The sequence below is a fragment of the Condylura cristata genome, unplaced genomic scaffold, assembly GCF_000260355.1.
Source record: "Condylura cristata isolate star-nosed mole 26May11 unplaced genomic scaffold, ConCri1.0 scaffold00020, whole genome shotgun sequence".
NCBI lineage: Eukaryota > Metazoa > Chordata > Mammalia > Eulipotyphla > Talpidae > Condylura > Condylura cristata.
Genome location: NW_004567121.1, coordinates 19,142,969 through 19,170,453, shown reverse-complemented (window position 1 = coordinate 19,170,453; position 27,485 = coordinate 19,142,969). Strand labels below are relative to the sequence as shown.

The 27,485-nt window shown below is 36.0% G+C and overlaps 1 protein-coding gene across 1 annotated transcript in view; it reads right to left on the bottom strand.

Moving 5' to 3' along the window:
* MAP4K3 (mitogen-activated protein kinase kinase kinase kinase 3) overlaps positions 1–27,485 on the bottom strand; it is a 105,337-nt gene that overhangs the window by 54,331 nt on the left and 23,521 nt on the right. Inside the window, exons 3-9 of the mRNA XM_004686272.2 lie at positions 25,308–25,365; positions 18,245–18,335; positions 11,050–11,114; positions 5,428–5,483; positions 5,115–5,162; positions 2,139–2,181; positions 667–739 (exon numbers count right to left, since the gene is read on the bottom strand). Coding sequence (XP_004686329.2) covers positions 667–739; positions 2,139–2,181; positions 5,115–5,162; positions 5,428–5,483; positions 11,050–11,114; positions 18,245–18,335; positions 25,308–25,365 — 434 coding nt within the window. The remainder of the gene's footprint in view (positions 1–666; positions 740–2,138; positions 2,182–5,114; positions 5,163–5,427; positions 5,484–11,049; positions 11,115–18,244; positions 18,336–25,307; positions 25,366–27,485) is intronic.

Here is a 27,485-nt window from a genome sequence, read left to right as displayed (position 1 = left end):
CAGTCAAGTGTGAACAAGCAAGCCCTATATCTATCAACTACTATATTCATAATGATTAATATGGCCGGCACATAGTAAATGGTCAGAAACTTTTCTGAGTAAATTAATGAATAATGTAGCTTTTATAGAAAACTCAACAAAAACCTAGCAGACAAGCATGGCTAGAAAGGAAGGTCTGTGGCGATAACTAGCAGGAATAGAGTAGAGGTTGGACCATCAAAGACTCCAAATGCCATGGAATATTTTCTTCATCATGTGTACTTCTAAGATATATCGAAACAATTCAAGCAAAGGAAACTGAACAATGTAATATTCAATGGGTTAGTCACAATATAGACTAAAATTAGGAGTAAAGACATATAAAGATAAAAATACCTTTGAAAATACATGTGATGTGTGTAGAAGCAAGAGTTTGGTTTTCCCAGCATAGTCAGAAATATATCAAGGTTCCCCAAAGCTGTTATGAATCTCTAAAGCCTTTTCCACTTAATGAAAATTAAAATGGAAGAATATTATTTGGTTCTGTAATCCATCCATAAGTATCAACAACTAAATAACATGTTGATGATCATCTTAATGTCTTTATAGTTCTAAAAGTACTGAGCAAGCCTTAATAAATGCTATTATAGAAAAATAAAGTTAGATTATCAATTAAAATACAATTACCAATATGGTGTACCAATGAAAGACTTCCGTTTGGCAATTGTAGCTGTTATCTGTGCAGACACTCCAAAGTCAGCTATTAAAAAAATGAGAAATATTGAGAAAAGGAAACAAAGTAAAATTATTTAAGACAATATGAAGAGAAACTTAATTATTTTCATTAAACTCTATCACAGAAATAAGAGATATTCTTAAGCATCACATTAAAGTTTTTAATCTCAATGAACTAGCATTAGAATATCACAAATTAGTCAGTGTGAGTCAAGTCAAATAGATACTCATCTAACTCCCTGCATGAATCAAATCAAGATCAAATAATTCTGATGAGAAAGAGACAGCTAAGATACTCTAACCTGCCAGACTTGGTAACATTATAGTAACTTCCAGGATCTGAAATTTAAGGAGTAACACAGGAAAGGACCTTCTGTAGTAAGATACGCCATCTGCTCCCTCATATACCTATGACTGTTATCAAATAAACCATCATGTCTACTGGTAAATCCATCTAATCTGAAAAATATTCAAACCCAATGTCCCCTAGGGTCTTACTCAGCAACACATTCTATTACGTACATCAATCACTAATAGAAAATTTATTTTTATTAAGATTTGTTGCTCTTCTTTAAAAATGCTGAATTCTAATATTTTCTACTTTATTAAAGATAATTTATAAATCCTTATCACTAATATATGTAGAATTTCCGTAAGCACAAGATTTTGACAAAATACTAAGAAACTGATAGTCACTACTCACTAAGCCATCAGCAGACAACTGCTTTTCTCATATTTAGAGGCAGCTTAGGAAAGTTTTATTAATGTTAATTATTACATATTTAAGTCTGATTAATCTTACTGTAGGTTACAGAGCAATGCAGTTTTATCCATAGTGCATAAGACAATATGAAATTTGATTTGTCTTATAATAAAAAGTAAAAATAACTCATATATTTAATGTTATTAAATACCTGATTTAATACTTAACAGACATGACTATTACTAAAACTACATGATACATATCTCCTTAATGTTAGGAGTCTTAAGCTTTCAAATTAAATTGCTATTTAGCTTTTGAGCTCTTCTTAATCACAATTTGACACCTGAAAGTTAAAGTCTGAAATAAATATTCAACAACTAAATTAAATTCTTATATACATAATACTGAATTTTACTTGAAAAGCTAAAGAATATAGGATTTGGGGCTGTATTTTTTTGGGGGGTGGTCGTTTGTTTTCCAGTTACAAGGTAATTTTGTACATTATTTCTTACAACAGTCACATTTCTGTCCTACATGAAGGGCAAAATATCCGTATTTGAGAGTAGAGGAAGCAGGTAAAGAAGTTATATTCCATGACAAGATTGCCATGAAACTCTTAACAATACTGCTAGGGGAAAGGAAACCTAGTCCTACAAAGGAAAACAAATTTACTATGTTTTAGAATAAATTTGCACAAATGACAAAATTTTAATTTACTCACCTAATTTCACATGACCATTATCCGTTAACAGAATGTTAGCTCCCTTCAAAGTGAGAACATTTTTGTTAAAGTAGGAAATATTTAATCAGACCACACATGTAATAGATTAAATACAGGCATTGTAAAAAATTAAAAGTGGTAGCCTTAAGTATTTTAAGAAATAATTAAAATTTAAATATGTCTAATTAAAATGTTTAGTCATAAGAGTCACAGAAAATGTGACAATTTTATAAAATGCTCTGCCCTGAAAAAACTGCTATTAACATAATATGAGTCTATAGGTTATTTTCTTACTTGATTAAATACTATCATTACATTAAATGTTACCTTGTATTGGCATTTCAATTCCTACTACTACATTTTAAACTTGATGGCTATTTCCTGTTCAAAAAACAAAACAAACCAACTAAAAAACCCAAATCTCTTTCTAGAAACTCAGCTGAACCAGTGCTGGTGTGTAAGACTAACACTTGCTCCTAGTGGAGGGATTGTCTATCCTATGTCTAGACAGCCAGACTTTGGAGCTCGTCAGTGAATAAATAACTAGTCACAGGTCCACAGAATTTAAAATGTCACCTTGTTTTCATGATCTAGGAGTAGTTATTTTAGCTTCTTGACTTAATTGCTAAGATAGAAGATTCCTCTTCGGGAAACTCAAACTTTTTGAAGAAGGTGGAAATACAGTCTCCTTGTTAGTGCAGGATTTCTCCCCATCCCTGCATTTGCACTTTTCAATCAGAAAGCAATCTCTTTAATACGAAGTACCATTAATGATGTAAATATAGGGCTGAGAGAAACAGGACACCTCTCCTCACCCCCTAAAAGAAAAAGAAGTAACAGAAGACTGCACCCATGATGTTACTGAAATAATGGCAATGGGAGAAATGAAAAAGGGGACAGAGAAGGAACTGTTGTAGCAGGGATTTTAACTTCACGTAGACTCTTTTTATCTAGACTGCTGCCAGTCTTTAATTCAGTTTGGTCTTTCCCTATCCAAATTTTCCTAAATTGCAGTTTACCTCCCTTCTTCCATTCCTCCCTTTATCCTTCTTTCCTTCCCTCCCTCCATTTAGGCATCCATACAACCCTCTTCCCTAAAACACTACCAGCAACCACGTGCTATTATGAGCCCTGGTGTTACAGTAAAAAATAATATTAAGTTCCAGCTCTCATAAAGTTTACATCTAAGGAAGGAAGGAAGGAAGGAAATCAGAAATGGATGCATGTACCCTCACACAAATGAGTGAATTAACAAACAAATGATTATGATTCAAAGCTGGGCAGAGGTAGATAATCTGAAGACAAATGGAGAAGGGGAAGGACTCTCTACGGCCGTATTATCTGAGTAGACATGAACTGAGGGTGCAGATATCATGCCAAGGTCTGGGAGAACATTGTCCCAGGAGAACATTGTCCCAGGGAGAAGAAATAGCAAATACAAAGCTCTGGGGTCAGAATATGTTTGACATATTCCAGGAACAGAAAGTTTAGTGTGGCTGAACATAATGAGCAGAGCAGAGGAGAGTGAGATGAAGTCACAGAAAAACTCATGGGTCATATTGCATAAACTTGTAGTCATAGTAAAAACATCAAGATTCTTCATTTTATACTGAGTAGAATGGAAAGCCAAGGGTGATTTATAAAAAGAAAAAGCATACATATGGTTTTTAAAAATCACTGGGATTGTGAGGTGGGAGAAGTGACTGCAGAACCACTCAAGAACAGAAGTAGGGAGATCAGTCAGAAGACTGAGGGAAGTGCCATCAGATATAACATAGCGGTGCTTAGACAAGGGTAGAAATACTGGCGATAGGCAGAACCATACAGTTAGGCCCAAACTCTGCAACAGAGGGCAAACCACCTCACCATCCCCATCTTGCATTACTCTTGGCCATTTTCTTCTCTTTCTAACACAGTAACTGGTCCCTGTTTAGAAAACATCTCAGACTCCATTGCTGACAAAAGCCTGTGAATCCTTTTAGATCATTTACGTGCGTAATGACAGATTTACCCATCTTCTCACGCTCTCACTACTTGAACTACAAAGCTCTTTGCTTGTGTCTTTTCAGTGCCTTTGAAAACCACTTAAAACAGAGAACCTCGGCAGGTGATGTAAGAGTCCACGGAAATTTCATGCAAAATTTGAAGGCAGGCGTGTAAGGGAAATTTTTCTGAGGAGTCCAAGGCTTTCACCAGAGCACATGATTAAAAAAAGTCTCTATGCTCAAAAAGCTTCAAGAAACAAGAGGGAATGAGAAATAGGAGGGAAGATAAGACAAAAAAAGGGTAAAGAGTGAAAAGAAGAAATTATCAGACTTGGGGAAGGGAGTCCTGCCCAGCACCTGGTCGGCACAAAGCACCTGCTCCCCTCCTAGTTAAATGAAGGCCATTACAGACGTGGAGACTTAACCTATCTGTTTTGACACATTATTGATGGATCCTTAAGTAGTGGCAGACTATTGGGGCTTTAGTGGTAGGCAGGTATGAAAACACCTATCTGCAAAAGTTTGAATCTATTGCCCCTAAAACAAATACAGTGTTGCAAACCAACATTACCTCAATAAAAATAATTAGGACAGAAGGATTGCCATAGTTTACTACAATATTCATAACATGCAACTTCCTCAAAGCTGTGATTTTATTGAAGCTCTTAACCTAATTTGCATTTAAAAAATAACTATAGTAAGCTAACATGGTAATTAAAACAATTTGAAATTCGATACTTTCAAAGGATAAATTTTATGATATGTGAACTGTATCTCAACAAAGCTGCTATTAAGAAGAATGAACAAAACCCTTGAAAGTATCGCTCAATTTTACCATCGTAACACATTTTAGGTAACAAATTTATTAAGTAGAATAATCAAGACAAGTTTGATCAACAGTTTAAGCAGCATAAAAATGAAGAAAAGGAAGATTATGGTTAAATACATGATGTGTGTGTGTGTATATATATATATATATACATATATGTACCTTTATATCTCTGTGCATTTTCCCTTTACTGTGGAGATAGTATAATCCCTGGAGTTTCAAAAGAACAGAAAAAAAAAAGGGTTTATTATAGAGCATTTTAGGATTTAAAATGACCTGAGTCGTAGTCTTTGCTTTTTATTTACTCATTACAGAAAGTCTAGTACCAGTAATTAACTTATTTTATGGAAATAACTAAGAAAATTAAATATGTATTAAAATTTAACATTTTAACAAATCAGAATATTTAATGTTTAATAATGATTAAACATTTAGTGTAATAAAAACGTTACATTTTAATTAACTTTGGATTTACCTGTAGTGTTTCTCTGCTAACATATGCAATCTGCTGTTCTGATAGAGGCCCCGTTACTATAAGAGAGGAAAATTAATATTAATAAAATTAATCAAATATGTTTTCAAGTGGCAAAGTCTTAGAAATTCCACTAAGCAATAATCTTAATATCTAAACATTAGATACCTCATAAACTAAAATGTAGGCCAGATAAAGTCAGAAGTTTTTTAAAATATACTTGCCCACTGTATTTTCAGTGTTTACAATAGTGTTTCACAAGGAAAAGTTGTTCAAAATGTCTACAGAATGAATGAAAAGCTAAACATTAATTTTTACATCTTAATGATCAATATTACCTCTTAAGTGTTAAAGGAAAGCAAGGCCAAGAGGTTTAGCTAAATTCTTACTAAACTTTTTTAAAAAGTGATGTGCAACATGTATTATAGCAACAAATTTAAAAAGTCACATTTTTCTAAAATTATTAGCTTTGTAGCTATAAAATTGATATACACTCATTATAAAAAATTTCAAATAAAGAAGTTTGGAAAATAAAGATCTCTTCTTGTTCCAAATTATTATTAAACAATAAGAAATATCAATAGTTTGTCTTATAATCTACCAAAAGATTTTTATGCATATGTAGCCCACACAAAAATAAACATAAATGGAATCACATTACACATACAATTTTGAAACTTGAAACATCTCACTTATCATGAACATCTTTATCTTTTCACATCAATACATGCAGCTTAATCAATATTTCTTCTGTATGCCTCCATCAACTATGAAAGACATCTAAACCGTTTTCCTCTATTAAATCATTAAAGAATAAAGGAAATTATTAGGTGAGACTATTGTAGAAATTGAATAAATAGTAACGATGAGATCTTTGGCTAGACAGTACTTTCACATTTATCAAAACGGCGTTGCAAAAGTGTTTTATTTCAGAATACCTGTGGCATTTTACCATTTTGGAAGAAAGAAATCTACTTAGGGTAAACAACCCCATCAAAAAATGGGCAGTAGAGCTAAAAAGACACTTCTCCAAAGAGGAAATGCAGATGGTCAACAGGCATATGAAAAAATGTTCAACATCACTTATAATAAGGGAGATGCAAATTAAAACCACAATGAGATACCACCTCACCCCAGTGAAAATGGCACATCTTCAAACAACTAGCAACAACAAATGTTGGCGAGGATGTGGAGAAAAAGGAACTCTCCTGCATTGCTGGTGGGAATGCAAACTAGTACAACCACTATGGAAAGCTGTTTGGAGGTTCCTCAAACTGCTAAACATGGAGCTTCCCTACGACCCAGCAATCCCACTCCTAGGTATCTACCCAAAAGACACAAAAACACTGATTGAAAAAGATACTTGTACCCCCATGTTTATTGCTGCTTTATTTACAATTGGAAAAACATGGAAGCAGCCCAAATGCCCAAAAGTAGATGACTGGATTAGAAAGATGTGGTACATATATACAATAGAATATTACTCAGTAACCAAAAAAGAGAAACACACGTCTTTTGCAGCAACTTGGATGGAGCTGGAAAAGATCATGCTTAGTGAGATAAGCCAGAAAGAGAAAGAAAAATACTGGATGGTTTCACTCATAGCAGGAGTACAATGGACCAGGCGAGAAAATAACAAAAATAATGAACAACCATATACCAGAGACATTCTGTGGGGGTGGAGTGGGGAATGGGATCAAAACCGGGGGGTGGGGGGAAGGGAGGGAAATGCACGGGTCTATGGTGGTGGTACAGGGGTGATTTGGTGATGGGAAACCCGCGGGGATTACAATTGAGATGGAAAAAAAAAATGTGCAAAATGATGTAAAAATAAACTTTGTAATAAAAAAAAAGAAATCTACTTAGGTTCTTCTGGGGAGAGAGCTCAGTTTAAATTTCTAAGGAAAATCATATAACTAATTTATCTGTTAATCCACTCTCACTAAGTAGGCATCTTTTAAGATTTCTCTTCCCACAATAATGGCAACTTAGAATAAGCTAAAACCCTGAAAATAATACTTAGAATAAACAGGAAAAAATATTTAAAACAATCTTTAAAGTGCTGAAGTTCATCAACAGTAAGAGATGATCCCAGGAGACAAGTGGTAAAAATGTAAACTGGGCCCACCCTGGTGGCGCAGTGGGTTAAAGCACTGCACTGAGAAGCTAAAACCACTTTCGCATGAGTTCGATTCCCGCCTGCCCAGGAGGTGACCACATGGTGTGGCAGACCTCTCCTGACCCGCCCGCTGCTCCCCTCAGCAGTGTACTTCGTCCATCTGCCTGTTCTGCTCCCATTCTGTCTATGGTGAAGCCTCTTGCCGCCCCTGAGCCTCTGGCCTGTACCCCAGTTCTGAATGCACAAATAAGTAAATCGCAAAAAAAAAAAAGTAAACTGCCCTCGCTGTCTCGTAGAGAAGGCCACTCTTGCAGAGATTTAATTTTCTCCCCACATGGGCTCAGAAAAGGCACAGGTCTGCAGAGAGCTTGTTAGAACAAACTTCCAAATTCCCACATAAAAAGGTTTTATTTAAATAAATAGTCTTTGCCATTTTGTATGACAGATCAAAATATTACCTGGTATACACCTGGAAAAAAACAAAACCAGTAACCCCACAACCACTTGGGTTATTAGAGAAATTCTTTACCAAATAAGGCAATATGGGATTTTACACTACTCTATGAGAACAACATCATGGTGAAAGTGAAAAAAAAAAAAAAGCACACAGAAAGATCTATGTCATGTAATAATATGTAAAAGTAGATTGCAATGTAGAGGAATGCCAACAGGATACTTTACTAGGAGAGGATTATCTGGTGGAAATCAAGACTAAATACAGGAAAAGGTTAAGGCTTAGAGCTCTGTTCAACCATGCTTAAACTCCCAACCTTCATGTTTGAGAACATTCAAGATAATACAAAATTATTACTTCTTCCACTAACCCTGATGCTGATCAAAGCACATAAAATCAACATTTACACGTTTATATTACTTTATTCCTATCAGGTGGTAGAAATGGAAAAACAATCATGACAAGCTAGTTCTGTAACTAAATTGGTCTGTTTTACTTCTAATGAAAAAAAGCAAAGTGAGACAAGTAAGACCAATCACATATACCTGATGCAATTACTAAACAATCTGAGAACTTAAAAGTAAGTATGCTTAAAAAACTAAAGATAGGGCCTTCCCTGTTGGCGCAGCAGTTAAAACAGCACTAAGAAGCTAAAGCCACTTCAGCATGAGTTCGATCCCCACCCTGGAGGTGATCCACATGCCGGCGCAGACCTCTCTTGACCTGCCCCGCTGCTCCCCTACTTCGTCCATCTGACTGTTCTGCACCCACCTCTGTCTCTGGTGAATCCTCTAACCACCTCTGCACCTATGGCTTGTACCCCAGTTCTGTAAGTAAATCTTTTTTAAAAATCTAGAAATGAAAAAAAAAAAAATAGGATCAAAATTAAAACTAATGCACACACTAATCATATAAAATCAATAAAGTAGAAAGATGGTTATGCGTATTCTCAGTGCTCTGCTGAAGTATAAAAAGAGGAAAATGTAAAGTTGAGTTGAAGTGACACAGAGAAAAATAGGATCTAATGTACAGCTAACTGAAATTCCAGAAGGAAAGATTAGGGAAGGGGGAGAAAATATTTGAAGAGATAACTGTCCCAACCTGATGAAATGATTAAATTCTCAGAGGTAAGCACCTATAAAATCCTAAGCTGAAAAATAAAAATAAATCCACATGTAGATATCAGAAACACCAGAAATGAGGAGAAAAATCTTAAAAAGCAAGAGAAAGAATACCTATAAAGGATCAATAAGGATACTAACTGCTGCTACCAACAAGTTGAGAGCTAAAAGATAATGGGCCCATCAGTAGCTTCAAAATACTGACAGAAAACATCTGTCAACTTAGAAAATACCTGTCCATGCCCACTTAAATTGTCATCTAAGATTGGGTGTCAAAAGAGACCTTCTGAAAGGACTTCAGGAAGAAAAATCACTCTGGAGTGGGGAAACAGTCCAAATTACAATAAAAAGGAGGAGACTTGATTTTTGAATGTATAAAAGAAATCACAAGCCTCTAGAAACATTGTGTGTTCTATAAGGCAAAATAATGCCAAATTATTTAACTTTTACTGAATCTTTGATAGCAAACTCCCATAAATTAAAAAAACAAAAACAAAAACAAAAAACAAAAACCTCAATTATAGAGGCACTTAAAAATTACTACAGGAGAAAACAACTTTCATAAGACAGCAATGTCCTCATGCTCTGCATTTGGCTTTCAAGGCTCCCATGTGGCACCCAAACTGCCATAAATATACTTCCAGACAAGTAAGAGTGGTCACACATGGCACACCATCAGGTCAGTGCTTACAGCTTCATTTAGAATGTACTTTGCCCTATTTTTTTTCCTACCCAAAGTTTATCTATCTTTTAAAGAAAAAAAAATTTAACCTGCTTTCTTCAGTAAGTCTTCTAAAAACAGTTCTGGAAAATCTATCCTGTCCCTTTTCCTAGTCCAACTAAAAGTAGTAACACATTAAAATACTATTATGGCAATCTTTATGTTAAGTAAAATCTATACCAGGAAGACGTAACTACTGAAGCAAAACAGAAACAGTAGAATTCCTAACCAGTCTTTTAACATCTACTTTATTATAATCTGCCCCTAAATTCACTGAAGAAGTCTCAAACTAGAAATATGAGGCCAAATACCATGTGGAAAATATGAGAGAATTTTTCCACATTATTTTCATAGAAAATGTCAGCATAAATTATTAGTATTTTACCTCACATTATAAAAAGCACAATCCCAGCAAAACAATAAATCTACCCTGCAGTATGTCTAAACCAGAATAGGAAAGACAAAGAAAGAAAAGCCAGTAAGTAGCGCTGCTTTTGCTTTGCAGGTCACTTACATACTCCACTGAATGTCAATGAAAAACGTTTTATTAATTTTTTTTAAAGATTTATTTATTTGTGCATACAGAACTGGGGTACAGGCCAGAGGTGCAGGGGGGGTGAGAGGCTTCACCAGAGACAGAGTGGGGAGCAGAACAGGCAGATCGACGAAGTACACTGCTGAGGGGAGCAGCGGGTGGGTCAGGACAGGTCTGCCACACCATGTGGTCACCTCCGGGGCAAGCGGGAATCGAACTCATGTGGAAGCGGCTTTAGATTCTCAGTGCTATGCTTTAACCCGCTGCGCCACCAGGGAGGGCCAGTTTTATTAATTTTTTAACTCCTTAGAACTTATCGTCTAAGAGAGTAAACATTTAATTGATGCTTCTTGAATACGTGAGAGCAATACTGATTCTGTATATTAGCTCAACTCATATTATATCAACTGGATATTCTTTTTACTTAGTAAGCTTAGTAAGCCTCAAAGCCTTTACATATTATCTGTAAGCCTGAATTTGAAATTTTGAACTATCATATGCCATCTTTAGAATTAGCAAATAATTCAACTGCATACAATTTTCCAGATTAAAAGCAAATGCTTCTTTCAGCTTTACACATCTTCATGTATCCAAATACGTAAGACAACACATAGTCTCTTCTAAGCAATTTAAAGAAATTCTATTCAATCGCTACTTGTAAAATACAGGTCTTACCATGATAAATATCCTGTAAAGAACCACCTCCACAAAACTCCATGCAAATCCAAAGTTTATCTCTCCTATAAAGAAAAAATGATCATAAATCACATTTTCAACATTAAAATTATTTGAACAAGTATTTTATGGTTGTATACTATAAAATCAAAAAATCACATAAATGCAATGAGCAATCTAAGAAAAAAGCTAGTTAATCTTCCTGAGTAAATGAAATCACTTAATAAAATGTGTTGTAACTCACTTTAATCCTTAAAGTACACTGTACACAAAGATGTCACCAGGCACATCCAAGTAAAAGAAAATTTCCTTGTAGTTAAAAATTCTTCCTCCCCCAGTTTACATTATTTGTCTCATAATGGCATTATAAAAGTTAAGGTAAAATAAAAAGTGCATACTGAAAAGCATATAGAAGATTCATCAAAGAAAGACAAAGCTCTCAAAAGTACATCTTTGATAACATTCTTATTAACAAAAGGCAAAATGTAAACTGCACTTATATGTCTAGATTCTTACTAAAGATCTTATTTAAATGATCTGTTAATAGTAAATATTCCTTGTCTTTAGATAGCATCTCTCACACATTCTAAGACACAACCATATAACCAACAAATAGTTGTAATAGCTTGTTTCTTTGTCCATTCCTTTGTTCAATCACTCATTACTTTATCTCAAAATGTCCCAGGAATCATCCTGGGAACAGCAATGCCTGGAAGAATATCCAGTACAAGGGTATTTTTTTTCATAAACAAATGGATGCATGAGTGAATAAAAGAATAAACAAATCTGTCTGACCAACAGTTAATGAGTGAAGAGTAGTTTGCTGCCTGATTTTGTACAGTCCAGGAATAAATAATGTTTTTTAACTCATTTTTAAATGGTTGAAGGAGGAGGGGCATCAAAAGAATAATATCTCAACATGAAAGAATTACATGAAATTTGAATTTTAGTGCTTATATAAAGGCACCATCACACCAATTAAGATTACATATGGCTGGTTTTGCACCAAAAAAACAGCAAAACTAAACAGCTATGACAGAGAGTCAAACATAGAAAGCCTATAAAGCCCAAAATATTTACTACATGGCCTTTACATAAAGGTTTGAGAGCCCCTGGAGTACACTGTACTTGATTCAGGTATGTTTAATTTTGTAAGAACCTAGAGATAAGAATATCTAGGAAAGTCAGGGAAGTTTTTGAGGAGGAAGTAACACTTTGAGTTGAGTATTGAAGTGAAAGTAGGAATTTACCATTGAGAGACAGGAAGGGAGGGGCCTGTGTAAAAAATGAAAATTTAAAAGAGGATGCCAGAGTTAACAGACTGGGCAATTTCGTGGGAGCTGAACACAGGATACATGAAGAGACAATGGTAGGACATAAAGCTAGAACATGCTGAGTTACACTGTAAGGGAGCACTGAATCCTAACCACTAGACTACCAGAGAACCTTGGGTTATATTGTAAAACAACCACTGGTTAACAGACCTCTCTAGTTCTATAGCCTTTAGCTGTATGGCTTCTTATTTGTCAAAGTCTGTTCTGAAATGTGGCACCCAGAATCCAATCTTACTCTGAGTGCTGCATGAACAGTGTATTAAACGTGGAGTTATCAGGCATGGCCCACACATGGCAGAGGTGGGCTTTCCCCAGGCCTAAGACATGGGGTGATTCTGTTAAGTGCGATGGGCCGTGCAGCAGACAACAGGGGCCCCAAGTTATCAGTGTGGAGGTCAGCAAACTGAGAGAACAGTGTGAAAAGGAACCATGATTCTAGAAGTAAAGCTGAAGAGTATGAGGCCTACAAGAAGAAACCTGAAGTTCCTCAGGACCTACAAACGACAGGTGGTCAATGAAACAGGCCTGACAGCTGGCAGTATGAGCCAGTGCCCCGTGGCTGGTTCTAAGAACTCTCAGAATGGATGTTCAGGCCTGGAAGAGTGTTATTATTCAAACGGAGAGGCACTTATGACTGCTGACTGCTACACAGGGAGGAATGTATCCCCCCCGCCCCCAATCTAACCATTATTCCTTTATTTGAATACTGTAAAATTTCTATTAACTTGCCTAAGATTATCTTTAGTTTCTTAGAAACTACATTTAACTGTTAGTTTAAACTAACATCTCTGGATCTTAAATGTCAGGTAAGCTTTCCCTCCAGCTCCCTATCTGTTTACTGGTTCACTCAAACCATACATAGGACATTTTCCTTACATGGTATGTCTACTCTTAAAAAAAAAAGTAAAGTAGTTTTGACTCCTTTCTTCGTTTTCTAACATAGATCTCACCGGCTCTGATTGTTTTAAATACTTCAGCACAGACAGTGGGATACATATATGTGACTGGAAATAATCCACCACCCACACACTCCAGAAGTCGTTGTTGGAAAGACTCATCAGAGGCAGCTTCTTATTACTAGGGCTTTGCTCATAAGCTATTTGGCTTGCACTAAGCAAGTTTACAAATTAGCTGAAGGATGTTAAAAATATTTTTTGCCCCCTAGTGACATACAGTGCCTCTAACTATATAGATTATTTAGAATCACTATTTGCCATCTCCTTGACTTTGCTTAAATGAGGTGTAACTGGCAAGTTCATTAACCAATATCCTTTGGAATGACACGTAGGCTGCAATTTGTTATGTGTAATGCAGGGTTCCATCACTTGATTTCTCTGGGTTAGCTGAATCTTTCCTCTATAACTAAATTTCTTCAAAGTATGGTCTGGGGACTCCTGAGATTCTTCAGTAGTCAACAAAGTCAAAACCATCTTCATAATAACAGTAAGCAATGATCTGCTCTTTGCACTCTGCTCTCGTGAGAACACAGTGAATTTTCAGTGGTTACAGGACGTGTGATAATGATGCTGTCTCTGATGGCTACTGGAATATGTGGTTGCAAATTCTTGTGTTTTGAATACTTGTTTTTAATTACTAATGTGGTAAATATCAATAGATATAATCCACATAAATACTTGTTTCCCACCCCAGCCATCTCTGACTGTAGAGAAAATATTTTTCCCAGTTTCTATGAAAGTTTAAAGTTTACCATCTCTCTCTTGTGAATTAAAATACCTGTAGGGGTCTCCCTGGTTGCAAGGGGTTAAAGCATAGCACTATGAAGCTATGCACAACACTATGAAGCTATCCACAGTCACTACAGCACAAGTTGGATCCCCAGCCACGGAGCTGACCCACATGGCACAGCAGACCTCTCCTGTCTCTCCCATTGCTCCCCTCGACAGTGTATTTCAGTTCATCTGCCTGTTCTGTTCCCCACTCTGTCTCTGGTGAATCCTCTCACCGTCCCCCCACCCCCACCTCTGGCTTGTACTCCAATTCTTGTATGCATAAGTAAATATTTTATATTAATTAATTAATTAATTAATTAAAATGTCCCGGAATAGGGGCCTCCTGGTGGCCTAGGGGTTGTCTTAGCACTATCATCACTATGGTCTGAGCTAGATTCCCAGGCTCGGAAGCCAAATCCCAAAAGGCTCAGCAGACCTCTCCTGTCTTGGTTGCTGCTCCCCTAAGCGGTGTATTTCAGTAAATCTGCCTGTTCTGCTCCCCACTCTCTCTGGTGAATCCTCTCACACTCCCCGCCCCCCCCATCCATACCTGACTTACACTCCAGTCCTACACAGACACAACAAAGTCCTGTAGTAAACATAACTAAACTCCCTGTCTCAATCGCCTACAATCCAAGTTCACCTTCCACAGACAGTCTACTCTGTGTTAAAACTATTCAACAAGTAAACAAAAAATATTATGTCTAGTTAAGACATAAAAAGTTTCTTATTATCTTAAACCACACAGCCTTCCCTATTGCAACTTTCCCCTCCCCCCTGAAACTAATATGGGAGTATTAATTGTCTGCTAAATATTACATGGTTTCTCCTGTATGTATTTCCTATACCAGAAACTATCCCTTTCTACACATATATACATAATATAGCAAGCACTCACTAATCCTTTAACATGAAATATTTGTGAGTCACATGACTCCTACTACTTTGACAAAATTATATATTCTACTATCTTTACAACTTTGTGTCTTATATCAAAATCAATATAGCATTTAGCACATTAAGTTGTAATTATATGCTAATGTTTGTTTCTTCTACTAGATTATAAAATTAATCTGTAATCTAATTAAAAGAAAGGAATTTGTTTTTTCTGCCCGGTCTCCAGAAACCAATACCCTAGATATCCCAACAAGTAACTTAAAAACACTCTGTAAATGGTAGTAACTTACAAATATGTGATTTCATGAAATTATTTTCATCTATACAACACTTCAAATGTTTAACATAGCTGATACAAGTAAAATTGTTTTTACTGCATGGATCTGACCTTCTACTGCCTTATCTTCTGAGGAGAATCTGCGGTTGCTCAACATGAGCTTTAAAAGTTCAAACTTGAAAGGAATGTCTTCATTTTTCTTAAAGGAGATGTAGGATTAAGGAATGCTTAGAAAGGGCCTTTAGGAGAGACTATTCTTTACTTCAAAAAAGCAATACTTGGGCCCTCCCTGATGGTGCAAGTGGTTAATGTGCAGCACTATGAAGCAAGTTTCAGCTACTGCAGCATAAGTTGGATCTCCAGCTTAGGAGGTGACCTACATGGCGGCCAGGAAGCTGACCCACATGGTATACAGCAGACCTCTCCTGCCCCACCCGCTGCTCCCTCAGCAATGTAGTTCAGTTGATCTGCCTGTTCTGCTCCCCACTCTGTCTCTGATGAATCCTCTCAACCCCACACCTCTAATTCTTGTATGTAAAAATAAATCTTGAAAAAAAAAAAAAACAATAGTTAAAGCTCTCCTGGAAATAAGGTATAGGTCTATAAGGATTTAAACCTGGTATTTTATAAATATCCACATTCAAATACACAAATAAAAAAATATATACCAAACCAGGACTTTAAAGTTTAAACTCCAGGAAAAAGCTTTTGTCTATCCAGTTCTTGTAAAGTATGTGAAGTGGGTACACAGGCCTTCCATAACACAGACTTTCCATGACACTGATGAGCAGAGTAAAGAAGATCCTTTTAAAAAGGTGGTCAAATACTGTTTATAGAACTCAGCTTTGCTTCTTTGGAAGTAAGCATAGCTACACCTTTTTAAAATAAGTTTTAGGTTAGTTATATGCTGGTCATCTAATTTGTTAATTCATAGGGAAAGTCTGAATCCCTGAGGGAGAGATTCAGCAATGGTCAAAGAAGGTTAGCTCAAATTTCTGTCTACATCTGTTATAATAGACTGTAATGGCAAAAACAAAGGAGTAAGTTGCTAGGTTCAGTACATATTTTAGGGGAGATGTATCAAGGTTTATAAAATCATTCAATAATGGAAAAAAAAAACAACACAGGAACGCATGTTCCCTTTGGACTAAATCGAACTATTGGAGGGGAAGTCATTAATGACATATGATTGAAAGTGTATGCAATGTTACTTCACACTTGTAGGACCTTTCTGGTCTAAGTGACAGGAAATAACTACAAATTAACTAGGTATATGAAGAGTTAGTTTTCAATCCCAGTGTCAGCAATTAGCAGAAGTCATTTATCCAGGACTTAATTTTCTCATCTGTAAAAAACAATGGACGAAGTCATACAATCTCCTTACAGCCCCTAACACCTTACAAGTTCCATCATTAGTATTCCATATCCTAACAGAGACAGGACTCTAATTAGAGAAGACTCTCTCTGGAAGCAAAGTGCTGAAAGAATTAACTGCTGTTCTGTATTATACTACCAACTGTTGTGATAGCACTTTCATCAACTACACTAGTTACAGAGCAAATCACCTACTTATACCAGTTATCTCAATTTTAGATCCAAATAAATATAACTGTACTGAAAAAGGGCCCTAATTTTGTCTGCTATAAAGATAATTTTTTGTCTTTACCTTCTTATACATGAATTAACAGTACGCTTTTAAAGAATCCACTTAAGTATACATAAAACAAATCGCTGTACTTTTCTGTTATGTACATTATGCTTCAAAAAGTTTACTTTAGAAAAAAAGGGCATTCAAAATAGTTGGTATACACATTTCCTGAAATCTAAAGTGCAATTTTTGTTAAGCATAATCTCAAACTGAAACTTTTATAACATGTCAAGACGTGAAGGTTAATTAATGAGTTAATTAAAAAAGAGCTGCACTGTCTTGCCTGAAGTCATAGCCAAGACTTATCAATAAAGCCCAACAGGAATTCTGCTCTCGGTGCTTCACCTGTATGGGATGGCTTCACCTAAGTAACTGAGAAAGTGAATGTTCAGTTTGGTTTAGTATTGGTTTTTATGGGGATGAAAGAGTTCGTAAGTTCACTTAGCTGGCATTCTTGAGCACAGTATCCCAAAAAGAAGTAGGACCCTACTCTGTCAGCAACTTGAAACAGGACTATAAACTCCATGACATTAACTCTTTCAAGCATCCAACTTCTAAAATGGGAATAACATCCACCACAGAGCAGAAGTGATGTGTATGTGGATAATGAGAATGAGAAGCAGTTACATCCTCCTGTACCAAAAGTATCCTGGGGCAAAACTGCCAAGTTTTCTTAATACACAGGAAAACATATTCCTTCCCTTTAGAAGGAGACACAAAAACAGCTAAGTCCCCATATTTAACTCACAGTGCACACAGAACTGAAATGATAAACAAGACGTGACCCGGAGTCATCCCCTCTGGAATATGACCTGGGGAACCAGGCTTATCCTACCAAACCAAAAAGAGGAGGCAAATTCACAGTCTCAGGTTTCACTGTAGGACTTGGAAAAATAAGAAGTTAGTGAAATGTTAGTTTTTTTGGTTCAAAATGAAGAGAAGGGATGCTGCAATACTCTGAAGCTAGAAGGACAAAAGAAAAACTTTCTAATGAAAACATAAAAAGAAAGAGATGCCACTAAATTTTAAATTCATCCAGATCTAGACAAGGCAACAGAAAAGCAGTTTCAGGTCTCCACACACCACAGCAAGTGGTTTTTACTTACCAGTTTCCTTTCTGTAATGACATCCAGAATTCCCAATAAAGACAAATCATAGAGTAGGATATCAGCTTCAGAATTAACAAACAGGTCATAAATAAATATTCCATTCATACAAACCACTGTATTTTTAAAGCATGGAGAAAATTATAAAACATGATATTAGCTTAATTTTGTTAAGTGTATCAAAAGGGAAACAAACAAGATACCTGAGATAGCTTCCAAAATAAGCCACAATATTTGGGTGTTTACAGTCTTTCATCATTATAATTTCTTGCTGAACAACTGCGAAATCTTCTCCTAGGGAAAAAAAGGCATATTGAATAGTAGATAAGAAAGATTTCCAAAAATACATTTATTTCAAAACACAATACTGTTGATACTTCTTTAAATGAAAAATGACAGAAAATACAATGATTAAAAAGTACGAACACCAGTTCCAGACTATATGGATTTAATCCCAATTCTGTCCCTTATTCAGCTGTATAAATTTGAGCAAATAACTTGCTCTCTGTGCCAATTTCCTCCTTTGTAAAATTACAGAAACAAAAAATATTAACTACCTCTACTACATAACTGTTAGGAAGACTAAATGAATTAATTTGCAAAACACAATAATAGTGCCTGGTGCAGTTAACATTATGCCAAGTATTGTCTGTTGTTACTGTTATGCCTCAGCCATAATCACTAGATAATTCACTAAAAAGATGTATTACTACTTCCTTTATTACCAAATAACAATCAATAGTACAAAAAATGATTCTTTTTTTAAAGTTAGGGCAGGAACCCTTATTTACCAAACGTTTCTGTAGAGCCAAGAAAACTACACTTGCGTAGTGCTGAGTTACCAGATGGCTCACATACACAGGACATCCCGTATTCTAATGCCTCGTTCCAACTGCGCTGGGGTACAGAATGGAACTGTATTTGAGCTTAGTCAGATGGCTAGCAAATAATCTCTCTCCTTCTACACCCTTGCTGACCAAATTCTTCAAAAATAAAACCGGCAATTCTATAGCAGTGTCACATGCTACAACTACTGAATGAACATTTGTCATGGAGAGAAACAGAACTGCAATGAATGCAAATGCGGTAAACCAGAGACTATACACAAAGAAAACAAGCAGAATCTAAATTACACTTACATCTAAGTAGTTCCATATAACTAACTCTACTTTCAAAGTATTATATGGCATGAAAAAGCCCAATTAAATATTCGATCAGTGGCAAACTAAAAAAATAGAAGACTTCCCAAATGCTGCTTACATCTCAAGTGCGAGGTCATTATGGCAAGTCCTGACATTTCTGGCTTTGGCATTTTCCTACTGTAAATGTGAGTGAGTCTTGAGTAGTCCAACCATGAGCCATTTGAACCTAATGTCAAAACCTACTTTACTGCCCCAGTTACAAGGGAAGTAGCAATGGAGAAGAGACAATACTTCACTTTGTTACTTTCAACAAAAAGTGAGTACAAAATCAAAGCTCTTCAAAGGGAGAATAGTAAATTGTTATGCCTCTAAAATTTTAGAAGAAAATCACTGAACTAAGATTTCCTTCCAATCATGTGTTGGCTTTTAGCATATTAAGCATATTTCAATTTAAGTTGAAAATAATAAAATCACATTGAGACGAGTAACAATTTTTATGGATATACTTGAAGTATTTTTAAAATCCTGGACCCTCCCAAGTGGTGCAATGGGTTAAAGCACAGTACTACCATTAGCCACAGCCGCAGAGTGTGAGTTTGATCCCTAGCCAGAGGTGAGCCGCATGGCACAGCAGACCCCTTCTGTCCGCCTGCTGCTCCCCTCAGCAATGTACTTTGTCAATCTGCCTTTTCTGCTCCCTACTCTGTCTCTGGTGAATCCTCTCACCTCCTATACCCCAGTTCTGTATGCATAAATCAATAACAAATCCTTAAAAATAAATAAAAAAGTATTTTGCTTTTTTAACTTGCCTCTCAATTATAAATTCTCCTGATCCACTGAAAGGGCTGTATGAGATCAAAGGACTTTTAGATGTTGGTTAGAGGACGGCAGCTTGCTTTCCAGAGGTGGACCTAAGACCCAATACCTCCAAGGGAGCCAACCCTAGAATAAAGGTGATCTTCATAAAACACTAAAGAGAAATAGGGCAAGGGGCAAGGGGAAAGTCATGCAGTGATGGAACTGGGCTACTAACACAAGCCTTCTCTGTCTTTTTAATCTTCAAATATACCTGTATGTCACCAATAAATTCCCTCTATCATTTGAGCCACACTGATCTGGAGTTTCTGTTACAACCTATAAGCTTTCAAAGTGCTGCCATGATATCTCTGTATACATCACAGCCCTATGACACTGTATCGACAGCAACTGTGTCTGTGTCCTCACTGGACAATTACAGCCTCTGGGGCAGGATCAGGCCTTAAATCACTGCTGTGTCCCTGGCACTAACATGGTATCAATAAAGTGTGCCTGAAACAATCTACTATACCATGTAATTCTATGATGACTCTAAATTGGGAATATTTGCCCATGATTTAACATCAACCACTTGGTAGCAATTTTATACACTTAATTGCTTATTTGCTACTTATGTGCTTTCTACTAAAACTGATTGAGCAGTGTTAGGTTTCCAATTACCTTCTTACCATGAAAGGATATAGAGAAGCCAAATAAAAATGTCATGGGAAAAAAAAAGACAAACTGGCAAGCTGACCATAGATCTGAGACACCCAGCAGGGGAGAAGACAGAGAGGGAGAAGGATCAAACCAGGGGGAAGAAGAGTACAAGGGACTGTAGTGATAGATCACAGGGGCCATTGTGATGGGAGAACTACATGGACCAGACGGAGGAAGAAGTCAAACACTATCTCCAAGTTAAAAAAAAAAAATAAATTAACTATTAAATAAAAAGAAAGTTGCTGATCCAAAGTGTATCCATTATTCCCCTATGAAGTCATCTCAACATTATTACAAGAATAACTAAATTAAAGTTGACCTTCTTTGGGAACAGGAAATCCACAACTTAATTTTTAAAGGTAACTGAAAAATGAAAAAGGTAGATTTGGATAGAAAAAGATAATAGAGTTTAATATACTAATACTCCAAATTGGCCTAATAATAGATTTTTAACAGCATTCCTCAAAGTTTGAGAAAAATATATTCCAAAGATGAAAATCAAGAGGCACAACCCATCTTCCCACCCATCCTAGCACATTTCATTGCATACCACAGAGCAAGGTGCCCATAGTCTCCTCAATTTCTTTCTAGTTCTCTAAGTCTGGGTCCTTCTGTTAAAATTTTTAGATATTAAAGTGAAAAATGTACCTTCCAGAAGATGGCAAGCCAGATACATACACACCCCTGACTGAGAAAAATAGGCAGAATGACAAATACAGGCAAATCATGAAAATAATAACAGACAGAAAACACAGGCAAAATTATCCGAATGTAATCAACATATATTAAGTGTTCAATAAATGTGAGCTCTTTGCAGGAGGCTGAATACTGGCACCCAAACACATCTGGGTTCCAACCCCTAAAACCTGTTACTTTGTATGATGACAAAAGGAGCTTTCTAGATATGGTTCAAGACTCTGAGGTGAGATGATCCTGAGCTGTCTGGATAGGCACTAAGTATAATCACAAGTACCACTACAAGGAGGCAAGAAGCAAGATGCTACCCTGGTAACCCTGAAGATGGAGGGAAGGAAGCAATGGGTAGTCAGAGACAAGAAATACAGTCCTAGACACTGGCAAAAGCCAGGAAACAGCTTTTCCCTTCGAGTTTCCAGAGGGACAGCAGCCCTGCCAGTACTCTGGTTTTGATGTAGAGCAATTAATTTTGGGCATCTGAACTGCAGAACTTATAGAGACTAAATCTGTGCTGTCCAGAGGGACCAAGTTTGTGGTAATTTGTTACAGAAGTCACAGGAAATTAATCCACTGGAACTATCAACATTGTTAACCGTGGTGGAACAAACTGGCTGTGCACCGTCTGCACCCCCACGCGTGGAAGTTACTGACCACAGACGATTACCCAGTCCGACAAGTGTCCTGGTGAGCGTGAATACTGATATAGCCTACTGCTACTCCTTGCTAACAGAGTTTGAGCAAAAGTACTGAGTTCTCTTCCTACTTTCCTTCCTCATCAGTAGGTTATAGGACATTGTGCAACCCCAGAAAATGTAAGAAATCTGGGGCACTGAGTCACTAACAGGGAGAATGTCAACCTGAACATCTGCAATGAATTATTACATAAACATGAAGTAAAATTTTATTATGTTAGGCCACCAAAATGTTCTAGTTACTATAGGTGTCAACATTATCCTAAACTAATACAATTACTGCCATTGTTTATGTAAAAAGTTGTCCATGTTCTATTAGTTGCTTCACAAATGTTTTGATTATAAATGAATGGTGTCCTTTTGTTTAGCAGAAAATATATGAAAAAAATTAATAGCTACAATGAAGATGGAAGTCACTTTTGTCTATTTGGGATATAATGATTTCCTTTAAAGAAACATATTTAGTCACTTGTGTCAAAGCAAAAGAGGAGATTTGAATGTTACAGGGAATGGATCTTTACCTAAAAATTATAACAAAACACAAATTCCCTGATAACCCCTGGGCTTTTTAGTTACAAACTGGCAACCAGCATTTCATGAAGTTCTTTACCTTTTTTAAAACAAAGTAATGCATAATCTTAAAACGAATGGCTATCCAACTGACTGGCCCCCCCCACTTTTAAAAAAGATTTATTTATTTATGCATACAGAACTGGGGTACAGGCCATATGTGCAGGGGCAATGAGAGGATTCAACAGAGACAGAGTGGGGAATAGAACAGGCAGATCCATGAAGTACACTGCTGAGGAGAGCAGTGGGTGGGTCACGCCATACCATGTGGGTCACTTCCGGGGTTGGGGTCGATCTCATGCTGAAGTGGCTTTAGCTTTTTACTGCTGTGCTTTAAACCAATGCACTACCAGGGAGGGCCCTTGACTGCCCTTTTTGTATGTTCAGTTATTAACTTGACCTGATGTCAAGAGTATTAAATTTGTAGGAACTATGCTTACAAATTTGAACTTATCAAATTTGTTATGCTTATCATTAACATAAATGTTTTGAATTAACAGTATCCACTAATGTTTTTACAAAATAAGCAAAAAGTTTGATGAAAATAAATATACAGTTATATATAGGTGAAGGATTGTAAATGTCAAATGAGACAACAGCTTTTGCAAAGGAATGGAAGGGCAACACAATGCGGTATCAATGGAAGGGGAACACAGTGTAATGTGGTCAATCAATATGACTGCCTACCTACAGGTATCAAAATACGTTAGGAGTTAAATTAATTCATACATATTTCTTCCTTTCCGTTCTACTCTCAGGAGTAAGGAGGAAAAAAGTTTGGTTTTCAAGGACATAGAGAAAAAACCTGGTTTATTACTTCCTCAAGTCAATGATGCAACAGAGCATTTAGAAAAAAACATAATTTCTGTAAAAACTTAAAAATGCCAGGCCTCCCTGGTGGTGCAATGGGTTAAGTCTCAACACTTTGAAGCTATCTGTAGCCACTGCTGCATGAATTTGATCCCCAACCAGGGAGCTGACCCACATGGTGGGTCTCACCCACCGCTCCCTTCAGCAGTGTGTTTTAGTCAATCCACCTGTTTTGCTCCCCACTTTGTCTTTGGTGACTCCTCTCATCCCTTGAACTCAGCTTTTGTATGAATAAATAAATCATTCTTAAAATAATATAAAAGTACCTATAAAGATGCTAACTAGGTTAAAAGATAATAAAAAATAAAAACTTTAAAATGTCTTAGTGTAAATAATGTGAGAATGAGGTCAAAGGTGAAAGGGTACAGTCAGTTTTAAGTTGATAATGTGATTCTAATACATTAAGAGTAGCTAAGCAATCTATGATTAAGCTTTGAAAAGTAATTACCATAAATGATGCAACAACTCTCTTCATGATTGCAAAAAACACAGGACAGCCATGAGTAAACAACTGGGGGTAAGGGAGTAGTACAGCACTCAAGGGAGACAGGAGAAGGAATCAGAGGAATAATTTCCCTGAAGTTTGTCACTCCATGATAAAGGATAAAGGCAGGTAAAGCACCTCTTGTATCTCTTAGGACAGAAAAAAACTAATGTCAAAGATGACAGGAAAGAAGATTCCTAAAATGCCACTCTGGAGATCCATAACAATAATGATTGAGATCTTACTGGTGATTTTCTACACTTTTAAAATTTTGCTCTACAATTTAATAAATGTTACTTTCATGGAAACAAAACACAATTCCTGATTTTCTCGCTATTAATTCCCACGACTCATCCACTTCAGTATTTCCATAGGTATTGGAAAAGGAAGGAGCTTCAACATTTGAAAGGAATGTGTTTTTCATGAGCTGCTACTTAATCAGTGCTATCCATCTATACTTATATACTACTTTAATAACTGGTGCTGCAAACAATACCATGAATGAGAAATAAGTATGTTTCATTGAATACTATTATTAGTGTGAAGAACAATAATCAAGAATCAGAGGAATCAGATCCACAAAGATATGTGACTTTGAGCAAATCATAAATGCTGTGCCTCCTGCAATATGAAATTCGAGGTCGATTTAAGAGTGTTACTTTCCTGTTAGTAGGGATTTCCTATGACAAAAAACTTTAAAAGTTATAAAATGTCTGACAGCCATTAAACATTCCTTACTGCTCTAAAGCCTGACTTGGAGACACAAAAGGGAAATGAACAGATTCAAGAGACCCATAAGGTAGACAGCTGTAATACCTTACCGCTTTGAAAGGGAAGTGTGAAAAATCCTACGAGTGAGTTCTATTGTAGTGGCAAGCTCTACTACAAGCTCTCATCTGGATCTATTTTTAATTATCTTTCAAAATCAGTCTCTAGAGCTGGGAATGTGCTATGCCAATCAAAGTACAGTCACAGTAACAAACCTGTAGTTTCACAAAATTAAGTTTACCGACAAAATTCAATGAAAAAGACTACATAACAGAAGACCCCTTAGCCATCTACCAAATAAAGGAAATAAAGCTATTTAGAGATTTTGGGAAGAATGGAATGAAATAGTGATACGATAGAAAAACACTGTAGTACTTTCTCTGTGCTAGGTACTATGTCAAATGTTGTAGACAGATCTTACAAGGGAGCTACAATTTTTATTCTCATTTTATTCTGAGGAAACAAGGCTCCAGAAAGCATTCCAGAATGACTTACAGAAATAAGAAACAGCAGAGTTCAATTAACTTACCTGGTTCCAATTTTATTACTTTAATTGCCGCCAATTCACCAGTGTTAACATTCCGTGCCTAAAAAAGGAGGAAAGAAAAGACAATTGTGAAAAGGCCTTCATAAAAAGCTTAATAAATTGTCATTTTGGCTTATTGTTTATTTTCAATGGTACAGAAATATTTATTAATGAATACAAAAGAAATCAACAAAACAGTATAATCTTCATGATGAAGTTAAAATTAACTCTTGGTTATATTTGTTAATGGCAATACTAACAATAGTCACTATTCACATATAGACCTTAGCATGTGCCAGATACTATACTGTTTTTATATTAATTCATTTAATCCTCACAACAATCTTATGAAATAGATTTATTGTTGCAGACAAGGAAACCAGAAGTTAAAGGACAAGCCATTAAGTGACAGTGCTGGAATTAAATCCCAGAGATCTGGCTCCAGAGACTGAGTGTTTCAGTTATTCATTCAAAGCTAAAATTTCAAATTAAATAATTTTTAACCTTTACCTTTAAAAACCTTAGAATGTGAAAAGCCAACACAATTTGCAGTTATGAAAATAGTGCAATTCAATACACACTAAACTTTACAACCCATAATAAAAGCAAAAATCATTTAGAAAAGAAAATTAATCCATTACATTTCTAGTATTTACAGCTGTAATTCTGTATAAACAGGTAGAGATTATCTTCAATTTGTATAAAAATGGCAGTAATTTTTGTCAATTTAAAATACTTTGTAATTGGGGGCCCTCTCAGTGGCACAATAGGTTAGAATGCAGCCCCGCCCAGGGGTGATCTACATGGCTGGGCAGACCTCTCCTGACCCTACCACTGCTCCCCTCAGCAGTGTGCTTCATTGATCTATCTGTCTGTTTTGCTCCCCACTCTGTCTCTGCACCTCTGGACTGTACCTCAATTCTGTATGCAAAAATAAATAAATCTTAAAATACTTTGTAACTGGATCAGAATGTTCAAAAGAATATTCAAAATTGTTATAGAATATGCAAACTGTTAACTGAAACTTAATTTCAATATCAACCCGTGAAGACCAACATAATGCAATAAAAATCCATTTATTAACCAGCATTACTCCTCATTGCAGTACTAAGTTGCAAGCACAATTATTTGCTTATAAAGTAAGTAAAGATGATCAGTGAAATCACCCACAAGGAATAACAGCATTAAAAGTGGAATTCAGGTACTACAGAAACATAAAATTTAGCCCTTTTACTCAAAGAATAAAAGGTGTTAAACAATTTTCCCATTAAAATTATGGAAAATATTAAAATGAGGTTTGCAGAGAAAATTCATTTCACCAAAAAAATTCCCCATTAATAAACAATGAGGCCAACTTATGGCAGGCAGTACAAAAAAGATTTGAACAGCTATTCAAACTACATTTAATTCCATAAAGTAAGACATTTCAAATAGACAGTGTTAAGTGTTTAATTCCCTAAGCTGAAAAGCTTATGTATATATGTATATGATCTATGTGTGTACGTATATGTGTGTGTGTGTGTTTGTATACTGAATGAAATAGAAATAAAATGTGAGTTATTCCAGAATAAAATGAGCATCTAGAAAGGGGGTCAGACTTCATATAAAATATTCAGGCATGCTGCAATAACCTTAGACATAAACCTCAAACACTGTCACAACTAACTGCCTTTCCTCATACTTCAGTATCTTTACTCTGTTAGGTTCCTCCACGATATCCCTCTCATGCAATCATAAATATTTAAACTCTTTCCCAAATAAAACAAGATATGATTCTACTTAGTTCCTCACTCTCCACTGTATAATTCTGCCATGTTTTTGTTTTCTGTTTGCTGAAAAGAAGTTCAGTGTATGGACGATTCCATTACAGAATAGTTGAGAAAATGTAAACTCACAGGAAACTAGGGTGATTATTTTTATAGTTACACTTGTATTCCCAATTGACCACAGGAGGGCACACTCTCTACCAACAATAAAAAATTCCAACCAATGTCTATCCAAAATGGCTGCTGTACACAATGTACTCTTCTAAAAATATATACTAAAAGTTAACACCAGCACTTATTTAACAGAAAACTGTGACACCAGCAGTAAGCTAGTTACCCAAAATCAGTATTTATGGATACAATTTTTCAAAATTTAACTCAGTCCAGGAGTTTCTAAAGGATAACAACAAAATTT